Raw genomic sequence first — 16,966 nt, 5'->3', positions numbered from 1 at the left:
AATCTCACTAATTTTGGTACTCACCATCAATTTAAATGCAGTAAACTTACATGACGCTTACAACAAATCAGCTGCAAATTTCTCGGAAACTAATAATGCTGTAGCTAGCAATAATTTTTCAAATTTGTACCACAATTCATAACATACTATTGGCCGAAGTCGCACTGATTAGCCAATCATTTGCCAAAAACAATAACTTGGCAAAAATATCAGAAGTGTCAAAAATTCTGTTTAACGTATACAGATGCTTTGGTATAATTCGTTAGGGCTTTATTTTTCTTTCTTACATAAAAATTATGTTCTCCAGGGGTTAGACCAGCGTTTCTCAACCTTTTTCAACTTGCGGCACACTACGGGTGCAACTTGAATTCTCGCGGCACACTCTTATATATTATTATTTCTAAATATAAAATACCGTGCTATTTTTTTTCTGTGATTAATGATCTTTCTCACAGAGAAGAAAGCTCGATCACTGGTTTTCCCCTGTGGTTAATCATTATGTTTACTTTTCATTCTAATTTAAAAATAGAAAACATTCAATGAAATATTGGACTCTGGTCTGCAAAACTACGCTTTCCTTTTCGAAAACTGTATCCAACCTTTCACTAAGAAGATAAATCACTAAATAACGAATGGACAAACAAATCTCTTTACTTTTAAAACACAAATGTAGGTAATTTGTATGTATATTTTCTTTGTCGAAAGTATTGAATATTTTAAAATTTCAGGTTACGAAATAGTCTGCAACAATAAAAGAGCAACAATGGTTATAACAATGATAACAAATACTTTTTTCAACATTAAAATTGTTCATAAGAGTAACACGGTATGAAACTTAAAATTGTAGATTCATTAGAGGTTCATAGTAATGTGAAATACAAATATACATTTTCCCTTATGTCTTGCAATTTTATTGCTATAGAACTAATAATTTTGTTTCGATTTTCCCGCGGCACACCAGCGGCCCATTTACGGCACACCGGTTGGGAAACGCTGGGTTAGACAGTTAAGGGGTTAGACCTTTTAATCTGCGAGATGTAGATATGAAGAGATTCAGCTTATTCAACATAGATATGCAATTAACAAGCAGTATTTATGACGTGATTGTAGCTCTGTACTCATAGATTCAATTACATATTTGAATATTTTCCACAATATTTTCTTCATTCGCCATATCTCATTAAGTCCTACTATCTACATAGTTACTGGAGACACGGTGGCTCAGTGGTAGAACGCTTATTTCTGGTCGTGAGGTCCCTAGTTCAATCCCCTGCCAAATAAGTTGGAGATGGACAACATCATGTCCGTGATTTCGTCGGGATTTTTCCATTTTCTTCCACATTCTCACTTCGATTTTTCCATCAATATTCACTTGCCTTAATCATCTGTTTTTCTTAGCCTAAAGGGTTTGATCGTGGGACGTTAAACTGAAAAAAAAAATCATTTCATTTCTGTAGTGTTACTTATTTATTCAAAGCTAAATAAACTTTTATTCCATTATTAGCACAATTGCTCGTTCTTGACATGTTAGAGCATTATACCAAAGCAAAAAAATTGAAAGATACGCAATTATCCATCTTTGGCTCAATAGACACGCTCACGTAAGTTTGAATTCAATTTAGTTCTAAACTTACGGAAACCTACCTAATTGCTTTCTTGCTCCCGGACCTATCTAATTGCTTTTTTCCTTTCTTTTCTTAACTACTTATATTCTTCCTTCAGCAATCATTACTTGTTTTTCGAAGTCGCCCCTACATTTTTTTTTTTAATTTCTGACGCTGAGATTAGCTATTTCGTTTTTTCGCCACAAATGGTCCCTTTTCATTAAAGTGGTTAGGCAAGATAGATAGGTCTTGCTATATTAACTTTCCCAATGTGTCTCAAATTTTGTCTTTATTCAACCGTTTTAAATAAACACATAATGTTAGTAAAATTTCCATACTTTTTTCTCCCCTCCGAAGTGGAATTTGAAATAAATAGAAATTAAAAAAAAAAAAAAAAAAAAAAACTCAACGGAGATTGTCCCAAGTTATAATTCGTTGTCATACCAATAAAAGCTGCGGGCCGCCACACAAAACTTTTTCCAATTCCATAAACTGATTCCCGTTATTTCCACAGTTACAACTGAAACATTTATTAGTGAAGTTGGAACAAAATTATAAGGTGTTTCTGAAGAAAACTTTGGGCCGAACAAGAAAATTTATCCCCGAAAGTAAATTACCTTTGTAGATAATTTCATAAGAAATCTCTTCGAAATATATATGCGTTTGAGAAAACGTCTGAAGAGAAATTAAACTTCACGAGTATATACTACCTCTTGTTGATTGTTTCATGAGAAATGGATTGTGATGTTGTTAATGAAACATTTAAGAAATGCGATCAAAATTGACAATAAAATCACCCTAAAAAAATCTCCAAGATAAACTACCTCTTTTGAATTTTCACGACAAACTAGCTATTCCATACTAACAGGTTATTAATGAAACATATATCTGAAATATGGACAAAGTTGGCTGAGTCGTTCTTGAGAAAATCGTCGAAAAACGTCATTGTCATGACTAAACTACTACTTGTGAAATTTTTCAGAAAAAATGAGTTATGCCACATTATCAGGTTACTAATGAAAGATATATATTTATGAAATATAAACAAAATTCCCTGAGTTACTTTTGAGAAAAACGCCCGAAAAAACTCTCCTCAGGAGTAAACTCACCTTGTGCACTTTTCAAAATAAACTATTTATTCCATATTGTCGAGTTAGTAAAGAAGTATTTATTTATAAAAATGAACAAAATTGTCTCTTTTGAGAAAATGGCTCGGAAATCTTCCCCCCCCCCCACACACACACAAAAAAAACTCTTGGGAATATTTTCAGGATAAATGACTTATGACATGACATATTGTCAAGTTACTTCCCAAATATTTATGAAATATGAACACAATTGCTCGAGTTATTTTTGAGAAAATCGTTCTAAAAGAACTCATGCTTAGAGTAAACTACCCTTTCTGGATTTTTCCAAGAAAAATGACTTCTACCATCGTTTAGGGTTCTTGAAATATTGATGTATAAAATTTGAACAAAACAGTTAAAACAGTTTCCTAGAAAATCGCAATTTTCAACTTTCACCCTTTAGTAAACTAAACCTTTATATTCAGGTTAGGAAAAAGATTCAGAAAAAAATCCTATGGATAACCTTGTAAAAACCTCAAGTCTAAAATTTAGTGCAGATACATTCAACGGCACGGTCTCTAGGCGAGTGAACACATTTACGAATGGACTGAGTTTGAAAAATTAATTTCTCGATATGTAGGGGCATGAAACGTGTAAATTTGTTGAAATCTCGAATTAGTTTTTCACTGTCATCATACTTTCTTCTTTCCTATCGCGGCTCGAAAGTAAAAATTATTTGAGTTCCAAATAATACGTATTTTCTGAATTGATACAAGTAACATTTTTCTCTTTTCAGTTTTATGTACTAAAAAACTCCTGAAGGAACAGAGTTCGAAATATTTCATAAAATTCATACTACCTCCAGTTAATGAATTGTTACTATGCAATGCGCTTTCTAAAATAATTTCGCGGGAACTGCAATATACGAAAGTTTTGAAATTTGTATTTATCTTCTACGCCCGCCATATTTGAAGGACTATATATTCGTATTCTATGTATATAAAAATAAATAAAACCTCATACTAAATTCCAAGCTTTTACGTCCAGTAGTTTAAACGTTGTGTGTTGCGGTTGTGAAGAACCAATTCCTTGTTTTTAACCCGCTTATAGATTGAATTTTAAGAAAAATCTTTACTCTGAGCACACAGAAGCTAGAATGACTACCATCAGGTCTTTCGAAAGCACATTGATGTCCATCAGTAAATAAAATGGTATTTTGCTTTGATATAGATTATAACTACAACCAGGGGTGGACTGGCTATGTAAAAAGGGCGCGGTCACATACTCTGGGAGGGCGCCGTCTATCCGAGGCTTTCGCTTGTATCGAATACCCCCTCCTATTAAAAGGAAGTGCCGGGGGGCTTCCCCCGGAAAATTAGTACACAAAAAACAACAAAAGATCAAGTAGCTATTGCAGTTAATCACGATAGAATTATACAAATTCAATATTTTCATAAACAAACAAAGAGACTTTGAGTACTAAATATATTAGGCCTATATAAAGATGCACACTTTAACTGAGACTAAAAAAATCACATTAGTTGTTTAAATTCTTCGGCTACATTTGTCAACAGCCTAATTATTACTGAAGATTTGAGTTAAGTTTGGGGTTTATGCTATTTTTCATACTTCTGTCCTTTTAAAGCTGTGTTCATCATAACATTAACTAATTTTTCATCTATTTTTAAAACTGTTGATAAAAAGTATACATAAAACATTTACTACAAATTAACAAAAGTAAATTTAGAATTATATACCTACCTAACAAAAAAAGAAATTCAAAAACAAAACTGGAAAATGAAAGTAGTCACTGCTTTATGCTTGAAGGAGCCATCGCATCTCCTTGCTTTTTTCACACATTTTGTCAATAATAAGATTGTTGTCTATTTTGGTCAGAATGTCTCTTTCTGAGTTCATCAAGAACAATGATTCCAGATGTTCATCTGTAAGTCTTGAACGGAGTCTTGTTTTTATGTATCTGAGCTTTGAAAATGCTTGCTCACAAGACACTTGTGTTGCCGGTAATGTAAGGATATACTTATAAACTTTGAATAAATCTGTGTAGAGTCTTGAGTACATATTGTACTGCAGAATCACATCGAAGGTGCACTTAAAGCAAAAATTGCACTTCACTTCATCACATTTTATAGACCTTAAATCCATAATATCGTCAGTCGGCCCCAAATATTCCTCCTCATCCTCCATGAAATCTTCAGAAAACTTGTCCTCTTTAATCAAATCTTCAATCGTACGAACCTCAACAGCTTCTTGATTCTTTTCTTGGTTCTCATAAGGGGATTTTGAAAACTCTTCCCACATTGATGAAAACGAAAGAAGCTCTTCTTTAGGTTTTCCCTCTTCACAATCAGGAATTAATTCAGTGATTCTTTTCAGTGACAACGAAGCCAGACTTAAACTCTTGAACTTATTATGATCAAAACACTCTATATCTAAGTATAAGCTTTGATTTTCAGCAAGTCGTTCCTGCATGCTGTTAGAAATTTGGTCTAGAACACAGTTGAAAACGGTTACTTAAAATCTGTATTTACTATCTTCAATTACTTCATCAGAAGCTGATTCCCCTGCTATTTTCTTTCTTTTTCTACATCTTACCTCAGGCAATTCTGTTTCTATAATAACTTGTTCTAGACTAGGAACATCTGAAATGAGTCCTTCAATACTATTTGACATATCTGTTGCAAAGTGTTCTGCTGCTTTGTAGACTTTGTCAAACTGGTCCCTAGCTTCTTTCAACTTATCTTGAGTTGAGGATATCAGGCGCCATGCTTGGACATAGTCTAAGTTTTTTGTTTGCAAGTAGTCTGATAAAGGTGTGGTATGGTGAAAAATCAATAAAAACATCATAGCCATAATGATACTCTCAAAGGAGCACAACTTTTGAATGACAGACATTGCATCATGTCTGACTTTGGAATTGAATTCTTGCGAATTGCCAATCACACTTAAAACTGCTATGAGTTCCACATATACTAGTTTTGATTTTCTTGGTCTGGCATCCTTTGAGTCGGGTGCTCAGTAATGAAAGTGTCCAAATATTTTTACAGCAGCGTTGCTTTTACTTCTCCATCGAGTTATCCCAATAGTCTCAAGACGGACGCTTGGGTTTTGTTCCAATACACCTCAGGGATTCTTTCAAAAATATTTGAATTTCCTGGAGAAGCCCAAAGAAAGATATATAAACACCCAAACTCGGCCAGAGGGCAAGGCCGTAGGCCGAGTAAAGACTGGATCTGGGGGCGGAACAGTGGGGGTGAGAGGGTTGATATATAAAAATGATCCAAAATGACCGATATTACAGTCAAATCTATAAATTTCAGTGTCCCTAAGATCATTATAATGACATTCCCAAAGCCAAAAACAGAAAGAGCGAGGCCGTAGGCCGAGCAAATACTGGGATTTGGGGCGGAGCGTGGGATTGGTAAGGGTGATATGTAAAAATCGTCCAAAATGACCGATATTAGGGTCAAATCTATATATTTAGGGGTAAATCTAATATCATTAATAGCATTCCCACGCCGAAAACAGAAAGAGCGAGGCCGCAGGCCGAGCAAATACTGGGGTCTGGGGTGGAGCTCTAGCTGGCCAAAGGCTAGCAAATTTATAAAATAATTATGTATATAACTTTGTTTTTTTTAATGTATTCAGAGAGGAAACTGTGCGCCTTCCCGAGGCTAAGACGGGTCTTAGCCCTCCCGAGGAGGGCGCAAAGGCACTGATGTAAGGAGGGCGCAGCGGCCATCGGGCCGGTACTTGATTATGGCCAGTCCACCCCTGACTACAACAAATAAAACATTTAACTATTATTTATGAGAAAAAAAAATAATCATTTTTGTTTAAATTTATACTTTTCGTCCTTCATTTGACTTTCCCGTAATAAATCAGCCACAAGGATATATATTGTCTGCTGTTGACGAAACTCATCCAATCTTTACCAAACATAGTATGATGGTAACTTCGACAAGCTTAGTATGCATATGAAATATTGTAATATACAGGCCTTGAATTGACGAGTTAATAGGCCATCAAAGCTGGGTACGGACTTCGTGAAATAAAGAAATTTTACTGAAACACGATCGATGAAACTCAATCAATGTTCACCAAGACTGATGAAACTGTCAACCTTAACTAAGATTGGCGTCGCAAAAAATATTGTGTATAGTAAACATGAAATATTATGGTGTTGTACAGATGTTTGATTCTCGAGTTTTTGGCAGTCAAATTTAGTGTTAACTTAATGTCAAGAAATTTCAGTAAACGCTATCGATGAAAGTCATTAAATTAAAGTCACAATTTCTCGTGAAGATTGACCTCCAAAATGTATCTTTAAGTAGATAACGAGAGAGTTTTACTTGTATGAAAATTGCCTATGTTGATTAGTCTGTTGCATTGTATGCTCAAAATTGTTTTCCTGTAATCAGTGAAGAACGAATTATTGTTGCTTGCGTTAAACCTACTCTCATAACATGTTTAACTAGAATATATAAGCAGAAATGCTAGTGTAGTGTTATTAAGCATTGATATAAAATTAAATTTTGTATATCTGTATTCAAACATGCAAGCGCACTATATCGTGCTTCATCTATCTTCTTTCAGATTTACTGCTATCAGAAGCTGATAATCAGGTTATAACAGGAAGCCATATTCTACCTGAACTTACAGTCGACCACTTGCAGTTTTCTTCAGAACCAATAATCAATGGTATAAACATAAACATAGTTGTTAATAAAAATACAACTAAAATTAATGGTTACAAGAAAATAGAAGAACTTCATGTTCTAAACGATTTAACAGCTGAATACATTAATAGCGTAAGTATTAGTATTTTATTTCATTCTTCAGAATCCTTGTAGGACTGTTGCTTATGAATGTTAATTATAATAAAGAATCAATCACTTAAATAGATTCTTAAGCAGTGTTATAGGTAAGTTAGAACAACTGAGGAAATACTGTCAATTCAATTGAAGGAATGTTGTTCATTTTGTTTATGTACGTACTCCAAAACATTAGGGTAACACACAAAATATTATGTAATCGAAGAAAATTAGGGATACTTGATTACAGAAAAACCGCGAGAACAAGGTGCCATTTTCGTCAAAAATAAAGAGAAAATTCCCTGATGGCTGCATGTATATAAACGAACACCTAACAGCCAATAACCGGAAAGTTCTTTTTGAAACAAGCAATTTGCAAGAAATAGTGGTTTAGTTTTGTGTGGGTGCGTGATGGTAGGGTATTATTGAAGAAAAGTGAGTAATCTCCAGTGATAAATGTTAAACGAGTAGTAAATCTGCAAACTCTTCAAAATTAAAGATTCTGACCAACAAGAAAGAAGCATTCATACTTCATGGAACTTAGTGACATTCATGTTTATCAAGAAATAGAAAAAAAAAATATCTGTGACTATGTAAGTAAATTTAACAATTTGTGTATAAATAAACCAAGCTTAAGTTATACATTTAAATACTAGAAGTGTAAACAAAAATTTTGACGAATATCTTATTAGTATGTATAGATACAATTATTTTGACGGAAATTTGGAAGAGTGAGTCTACTTGTAAATTAAAATAGCTGGTCATCGCTGTTACTTTACACAAAGGTCTTCTCGAACAGATGGTGTAATGATCTTTATAAACGAACATGCAAACGTAGTTAAAGTTACAGAACTTAAACTTGCTGACGCAAATGGAATGAACTTTGCATATCCAATGGTTGTGAAAATTGTAATATGATAGCTATCTACTGGTATCTTAATTGTAATGAAGATGTATATCTAAAATCCTTAGGTAATGAGTTTAAAAACTCGTTAAATTTCTCTTTACTGATCGCGGATATTAACTTTGATATACTAAAAGGAAATACTATGAAAATATAGATATGTATAAAAAATGTTTATACTAATGACACTGTTTTGCAAGGGTTGTATTTCTGAAATGAGATTTTGCACTATGAAAGGAATGTGACATGGAAGTTCAAATGAGACATCCGATTTGATCCATCAGGGATAGTTTACGAGTAATTCAAGCATTCATATACTACATATATTCATATACATGCCAAACACAGTATATGGTAACAAAAGGGAATTTGGAAAGTAAGACCTTGCAACATTGACAGCTTTCAAATTTCAGAGGTTGGCAAAACTTGCCCGACAGTGTTTTGTTGTTGCAATATGATGTTGGGAGTAGTTTGAGAGTTAAACTGAGCGTGTGAATCTGGTATTTTATCGGGTGTTAGTACTACTTACTGTATGAAACTGATTGCTGTGGATTAATTTTGTTTGTGTTTAAGTGAAGTAAAAAAAAAACTCGCACTCGTGGTTGTAAGTACGCAGCTAACAACTTCTGTTCTGTTTGTGGCGAGTTCACCTTCGTGAGTAACAGGAAGAAAATCACACCCATCACCAAGAGAGCATATAAGCAGTACTTTGGCGTCGGAGCTGGTGATTTTGATAAGAAGCGGTCACCTAATGTGTGTTGTGCTACATGTTATTGTAAATTAAGTGGTGGCAAGGAAAAAATGTTTTATTATTTGCTGTACCTTTGGAGAGAACCAAGGGACCCTTTGACAGTCGGTTATTTCTGCTTAACCAAAATTCAGGGATTCACGAACAGCGAATCAAAGGAAAATTGTTTATCCGGATCTGCCGTCAGCAAGACGACCTGTGGCACATTCTGAAGCTTTACCAGTTCCTTCAAGGGCCACAGATATAGAAGAGATGAGTGATAGTGAAGAAAGTAGCACTACAGAACTTACATCTTCTCCGGAAAAAAGAAGGGATCCCCCGTATCAAGGCACGAGTACGCCCACGCCACGTGTATTACAGCAGGATTTAGTGCGAGACTTAGGATTCAGTAAACAGAAAGCAGAATTGTTAGGCTCCAGGTTACCGGAATATAACTTTCTCCACGAAACAACTAACATAACCTTCAGGAACAGAGAACGTGCTTTTGTGTCTTATTTTGCCAGTGATAGTTCCGTGACATTCTGCAATGATGTTCATGGATTAATGACAGCCTTGCACATAACATACGAACCTGGTGAATGGAGATTATTTTTGGATGCTTCTAAGAATAGCTTAAAAGGTGTATTGTTGCATATCGGGAATAAACTGTCTTCAATCCCAGTTGCATATGCCACTTTTACCAAGAGAGTTATGAAATTTTCAGAAAGTTATTGACCTTAATTAAGTACAGTGAACATAAGTGGAAGTTTTGTTGTGACTGCAAGGTAATAACATTATTATTAGGGATGCAACAAGGTTACACGAAGTATGCATGCTTTTTGTGTGAATGGGATAATCGGGAAAGAACTTCTCACTATGTGAAAAAGGAGTGGCCTACACGCAATTGGACAGTTGGCAAAAAGAATGTGCAACGGGACAGTCTTGTAGATCCTAAAAATGTTCTTGTTCCACCCCCTACATATAAAACTTAGATTTATTAAACAGCTTGTGAAGGCAATGGATCCTAATGGGCCAGCTTTTGCATATCTTGCTGACAAATTTCCTCGACTGTCAGCTGCAAAAATAAGAGAGGGCGTGTTTGTAGGTCCGCAGATACGAGAACTGCAGGAAGATAGAGGTTTTGAAACATGTCTCACAGAGAAAGAAAAGCGCGCATGGATGAGTTTTACGAAATTAACCCAAAACTTCCTTGGGAGAAGACGGGACCCTAAATACAAGATGATGGAGGATGAAATGCTTGCAGCTTATCAGGATGTAGGGTGCAAAATGTCCTTGAAGGTGCATATCATGGACTCACATTTGCATTACTTCCCCAGTAATTGCTGTGACATTTCCGATGAACACGGAGAAAGATTTCATAAAGATATATCCACCATTGAAAAACGCTATGAAGGGAATTGGATGCCCACCATGCTGGCAGACTATTGCTGGTGTATCATTAGAGACAAGAGAGACACTCAGTACAAAAGAAAAAAGTAAACCATTATGTACGGTTGACAGCTGTTTCGCATACCTACAATTCTATGTAATATATAGTGTCAACAATATATAGTAATGCTTTACAAACACAAACAAACATTACGTGCTGATTACTCCAAAATTATCCCTGATGCAGAAAAACAAATCAGATTTGAATTCAGGAGTAAAAATCCTTTCAGAATCACTTTGTTACCCAGAAATATTTTTTAATTTTTTTTTGTAGATCAGTGTGATTATATCTCATGTATTAACAAACCTACTAGGGTTACAGAATACATTAAAACTTATGTTGGTCACATTTTTTTAAAACATAAAATGCCCCAAATATGTATATCAGCTATACTCCAAACATCAATCACAGACGTGTGTGTGTGGGGGGGGGGGGGGTACTGTGGCTCAGTGGTACAGCGCTTACCTCTGATGTGTGGGGTTACTGGTCCCCAGCCAAGTAACTTAATGGTGGACAACATCGTGCCCGCTGGTTTTCTCGGGTGCTCCCGTTTCCTCCCACATCATTCCACCAATTCTTCAAAATTCACTCGCCTTAATGATCCGTCTCCCTAAGTCTAAAGGGCATAGTCGTGAGAAGTTAAACTGAAAAATTTCATTTTCCATCAATCGCATACCATTATCTTACTACAGTGAAATCTGCCTATGTTGGCTACTATCGATTCCATTGAAAAGTGGCTAAGTTAGACAAGTGGCCAACTTACAGAAGATAAGTGTGATTTGGTTATTTTTAGAATAGGATTTCTAATATTACTTGAATGTAAAATTTTAAGCAATGGTACGACAGCTACTTTTAAATAATGTATATAGAGTAATCATAACCATATACAGCACATGTGCATGTTCAAATTTTGTGTACTATTGTCTACCTGCTTTTAATGAGCTATAAGTGTTTCCTTTGGAGCAAAGGGAATTCATATCTCAAAACCTCCGATACCTTTCGACAAGCCATCAGGTGCCAATAGTTGACATTGAGATGGTTAGCTTTAACATTGAGAATTTTCCGGAATTACTTAAGCTCCCCACTGATGAAAGGGGCCGATATAGCTAATGGTTTTACCAAAACAGACAGGGTAAACAAATACGTACAGCCATTTCCTAAATTCTTGTACGTGCTTTTCCTTATTCACATCTTCTTTCAACATCCCTTTATCAGGGCAGTGTTCTGGCCATTGACCTCCAAGAACAAATCGTGGGAATCCATGCCTCTTTGTCTCCAGTCAAATATACAGTACAACGTCTGCCTCTCATATTGGGATACGAAAGAGTTAAGAAAAATAACAAAATGGTATTTTGCGTGACCAAGGCACAAGGTAAATTTATCATTATCATCATAGGATAATTAGTGCTTCAATGCGGCGAACTTCCAAGATAGACAGGTTGCCAACTTACAGAGTAATAAGTAATGAATGTCTTATGTGAAAATGCAGGTTCAAGACGAACCAGGCCAAGATGAGCAGGTAGCCAATTTAGAGAAGCGGCCAAGTTGACAGGCTTTACTGTATTATAAATGTACCAATAACACTATCAGAAGAAACAGTATCCAATTAGTATCGATTACTCACTTTTAAATGAAGAGTTCGAAATATGTAACTGGAAAACTGTATTCCAAGGTACTTGTGTAAACACATCAACTAAAAATGTTACTTATAATATTAAATCCTGTATCCAAAAAGTGTAAAAATTTAAAAAGCGCACATAGTAAATTTCGAAAGCTAAAACCATGGATAACAAAAGGATTAATACCTTCAATACGAGAAAGAGGTAGACTTAGTCCATTACTTATAAATAACAAAAATAATATAGAATTAAAGTACTTTTACAAAACATAAAACATGAAAATTGAGAGAAATGAAAATTGTGTATTATAAATAAAGTTTCTAAACGTAAAAGTAATACAAGTTAACTGCGTGAAGTTATCTCTGATATTATAAATAAGAATAAGAAATAGAAATAAGTGAATCACATTCAGAAAAAGGGTTGGTAAAATTTGAACTAAATCCTATGTTATTAGTAACTATGCTCAATGTGTGTGGGTGAAATATTAAATGGGGAGAACCCTAAAAAAGAACTTTAAAACTAAGATAAAGGCAACTGATTCAATCTTACTCCCATCACTGAACAAGAAATTGAGATCATCATTAACCAATTAAAATAAAAAACGGCAACTGGAATAGATTAAATAAATGTAAATACATTAAAGAAATGTAAACAACATATACTTAAACCACTGCAATACATATTTAACCTAAGTATCGAAACGGGAACGTTCCCGAATGAATTCAAAATTCTAGTCATAAAACCTATATCTAAAAAGGGGTCAACAATTTATGTAACTAACTATATACGAGTTCCGTTACTCAGTAATTGTGCCAAATCATTGGAGAAATGTATTTTAAGAAAGAATAATTGCTTTTATGGAACAGTGTTTTTCAAACGAATCAGTAGACTTTCCGTAATAATAGAAAAACATTAGATGCTATACATAAATTAACAATTTATTAGTAAAAACTAGAAAACAAAAAAGTTAATAACAGTATTTTTAGAGTTAGCTAAAGCATTTGATACAATGTCACATGAAATTCTGCTATACAAGCCTGAGGAATGTGGAATAGGAGAAATATAGTTATCTTTGTTTGGTAGCTATTTAAATAATAAAACAAACACAAGCAAACAAACAAAAAAACAAACAAAAAAAAAACACTCACTCACTCACTCTCTCTCTCTTTCTCTCTCTCTCTCTCTCTCTCTCTCTCTCTCTCTCTCTCTCTCTCTTTCTCTCTCTTTCTCTCTCTTTCTCTCTCTCTCTTTCTCTCTCTTTCTCTCTCTTTCTCTCTCTCTCTCTCTCTCTGTGTGTGTGTGTGGATATATATATAATATAATATGGTATGATATGTATGTATGTACTGGAAACTTTCGAAATGAATGTAGAACTATACAGTATGGCGTGCCACAAGGAACAGTCCTAGAACCAGTTCTTATTTTAGAATGGGGCACGGTGGGTCAGTGGTACAGCGCTTACCTCTGGTTCGATCCCTATCCAAGTAAGTTTGTGATGGACAACATCGTGTCCCTAGTTTTCTTGGGGGTACCTCCGTTTAATTCCATATTCTTATTCCACAGATTTTTCAATCATTCACTTGCCTTAATGATCTGTCTCCCTTAACCTAAAGAGCATACTCTTGGGACGTGAAACTGAAAGATTTTATTTATATTTTTAGTATGTATTAGTAATTTATGTAACTCAGAAATAGATGGGTATACAACCTTTCGCTGATACTTCCCTCACTGTTGCTAGCGAGACATGGGATAAAACATTCTTAAAAGCCGAATTAGAGCTGTGAAAAATATGGCTTAGTAATAGTCAGTCAGTACTAAATGTTGATAAAACTAGATATTTGACACTCACTCACTTCTATTGGACTGCCAACTAATAATCACTAAAATTACATTAATTGTGAAAGTGCTACAAGAGGTCAATGTAAAAACCTTACTAGAGAAGAAAACTTAAAATATTTAGAAGTAAACATTGATAAACATTTAAAGTGGAATTACCATGTTCAATATCTTACTAAAGTTTTAAGAAACTTGCCATACAAATTTGTTCAACTGAGAAATGTTAATTTGCAAATACTGCACCACGGTGTACCATGCTCTTATAGAGAGCATATTAAATTACGGTGTAAGTTAAGGTGTTGCTTACTCCACACACTTAAAACCAATCATTGTACAGCAAAATAATGTCTTAAGAAACTACTAGGTGAAAGAGTAAATTTAGAAACTCTATATGAAGAATCTTTAGTTTTATCTATTAATAAATTATATAAGAAATCTGTTTTAATTTACCTGAGAAATAATACAAATGAATGGGAAGCAATTAATTTTTCATACATATGCAACTAGAAGTGTAACACACACACATTTACCTACAATAAGAACAAATAGTCACTATGTATACATGCTCACGTCTCCGGTCTCTTCATTACAATCCCTGAAACGTCGAATGCCAATACCTTCACCTGGCTGATAGCCATAGAAGAGTTACTAAAATCTCGTCGCCAGGAAGATTTTTTTTTAAAAGAACAACTAGATCTAAAACACGATATCAGACTCATTGTATAGCAACAAAAATTTACAATAAATTACCGATTTGGATAAAAAAATAAGTAACGTGAAAATCTACGAACGTTTAATTTCACAATGGGTAGAAATATGATAAATGAATAAATGGAAACAATATTACAGAAATAACGTCTAACTTAAATTTATGTATTAATAAGCTGACTTAAAGAAACTGCACACAAGCATCTGCTTACGTGAACACTTATCTCAAACAAAAATACAGGGTGTCCAATATACAATGCAACCCGGAATTTGGGATAGTAGAACTTTTGAACCGGAAGCGGTACACAAATAATGGTTATACCAAAATGAAGCCTTGTTCATTATATTTTTAAACTAGGAAGCAACGATTGAAGTACACTAGGAACCACACAGTGTTGCCAGATGTAACCAAAGGTGTAAATTATTATTATTATTATTATTATTATTTGACAAGACACGTAATTGACTCACAACTCATATGTATAGATGTTCTGTCGTTAATTTTCAGTTTGTATAGTTGAAGTAGCTTGGAAACTATGGAATGAAAAAAAGAATTTTTCATTTCCACTGATAACTAATCGGATGAGGCCTCTGTGAGGAGTTACTAAGGAAAACGTGGTTTTCATAAATTAACATTCTGAATTGGCAACAGTGCTGATGTTGCAGTGCATCAAAGGGTGTGTTAAGGATCTGTCTACATTATGCAATTCCTGAAAACAATGATAAAGAAACTTTGAAATTATCATGACAAAACTTTTACTTACATGCACCCGGCAATATTGCTATTTATCACGAACAGAATTGTCAGTTCTACGGCAGATTCTGGAAGGCCCCCGTTTTGATTCAGTGAATAGCAGTGTTGCCGGGTGCATGTAAGTAAAAGTTTTATCATGATAATTTCAAAGTTTTTTCATTGTTTTAGGAATTGCATAATGTAGACAGATCCTTAACACACCCTTTGATGCACTGCAACATCAGCACTGTTGCCAATTCAGAATGTTAATGTATGAAAACCACGTTTTCCCTAGTAACTCCTTACAGAGGCCCCATCCGATTAGTTATCGGTGGAAATGAAAAATTCTTTTTTCCATTCCATAGTTTCCAAGCTACTCCAACTATACAAACTGAAAATTAACGACAGAACATATATACGTATGAGTTATGAGTCAATTTACGTGTCTTGTAAAAAAAAAAAAATGATTTACACCTTCGGTTACATTTGGCAACACTGTATGATTCCTAGTGTACTTCAGTCGTTGCTTCCTAGTTTAAAAATATATGCATAAACAAGGCTTCATTTTGGTATAACAATTATTTGTGTACCGCTTCCGGTTCAAAAGTTTTACTATCCCAAACTCCGGGTTGCATTGTATATTGGACACCCTGTATTTGAATTAATGTTGAGTTACACTGCCCGGGACCGGGAAATGGGACTTCTGGAAATCCATATCCCTATCATCCTTGGAATACCGGGTATGTTGAATAGTTCAGGAAATCTGGAACTCCGATTTCCTTTAGACAAGGATGAAGAATAATGTAAATAAAGGAAATTTGGGTTTATCCAATTCCCATTGAGTATTTTTTCTTCCTCTTTCCTTTGGAGTTTTGTAAAAATAGTTTGCATTACATTGTTATTCTATAATTTAGTTAGATTCTCTGTCTAAATTTGTTTACGTATATTTTTTGCACAGCTGGAATTTCCGATGTACTTCTGTAATTTGTACTATGTATATTGTAATTTCTGTTTCCTTTTAATAAACTTTCAAACACAAATTGAACTTCTATAGGAATAATAATAATTACTTAGTTCTCCCTTCATTGGGAGCACTGCTTTTGAAACATCTAATATTCTCCGTGATATGTAATGTTCTTTTGAAGAGCTTAGTAGCCTTCTTTATTTTTAAATTTTATTTATTTAGTTACTTATTTTTATTTTTACAGATGATGTAATTTATTGCTCCAAGTTAGTTCACTGAGTCATAAATACAGACATAATTTAATTTGCATACACATATAAGAAGTGAATAAAGATATGAATCATTTGAGTTCACTCTGGTTCTGAACCATTTATATTTTTTTCACTTATTTGTTGGTATTTAATATTTTAACACAAATACATTTTTTTCGTATAATTATTCTAACAATTATACGATTTTTTTTATTTTTTATTTTTACAGACGAGAATAATTTTGTTTCAAAGATTCCAGAATTAACGGATT

At 34.2% G+C, this 16,966-nt stretch overlaps 1 protein-coding gene across 1 annotated transcript in view; it reads left to right on the top strand.

Moving 5' to 3' along the window:
* Positions 1-16,966, top strand: part of fs(1)M3 (female sterile (1) M3) — a 289,266-nt gene that overhangs the window by 151,843 nt on the left and 120,457 nt on the right. The window contains exon 10 of the mRNA XM_081762460.1: positions 7,286-7,500. Coding sequence (XP_081618586.1) covers positions 7,286-7,500 — 215 coding nt within the window. The remainder of the gene's footprint in view (positions 1-7,285; positions 7,501-16,966) is intronic.

This window comes from Thermobia domestica, chromosome 6 (genome assembly GCF_964235325.1).
Source record: "Thermobia domestica chromosome 6, izTheDome1.hap1.1, whole genome shotgun sequence".
Taxonomy (NCBI): Eukaryota; Metazoa; Arthropoda; class Insecta; order Zygentoma; family Lepismatidae; genus Thermobia; species Thermobia domestica.
This window is presented reverse-complemented; position numbering and strand designations above follow the sequence as displayed.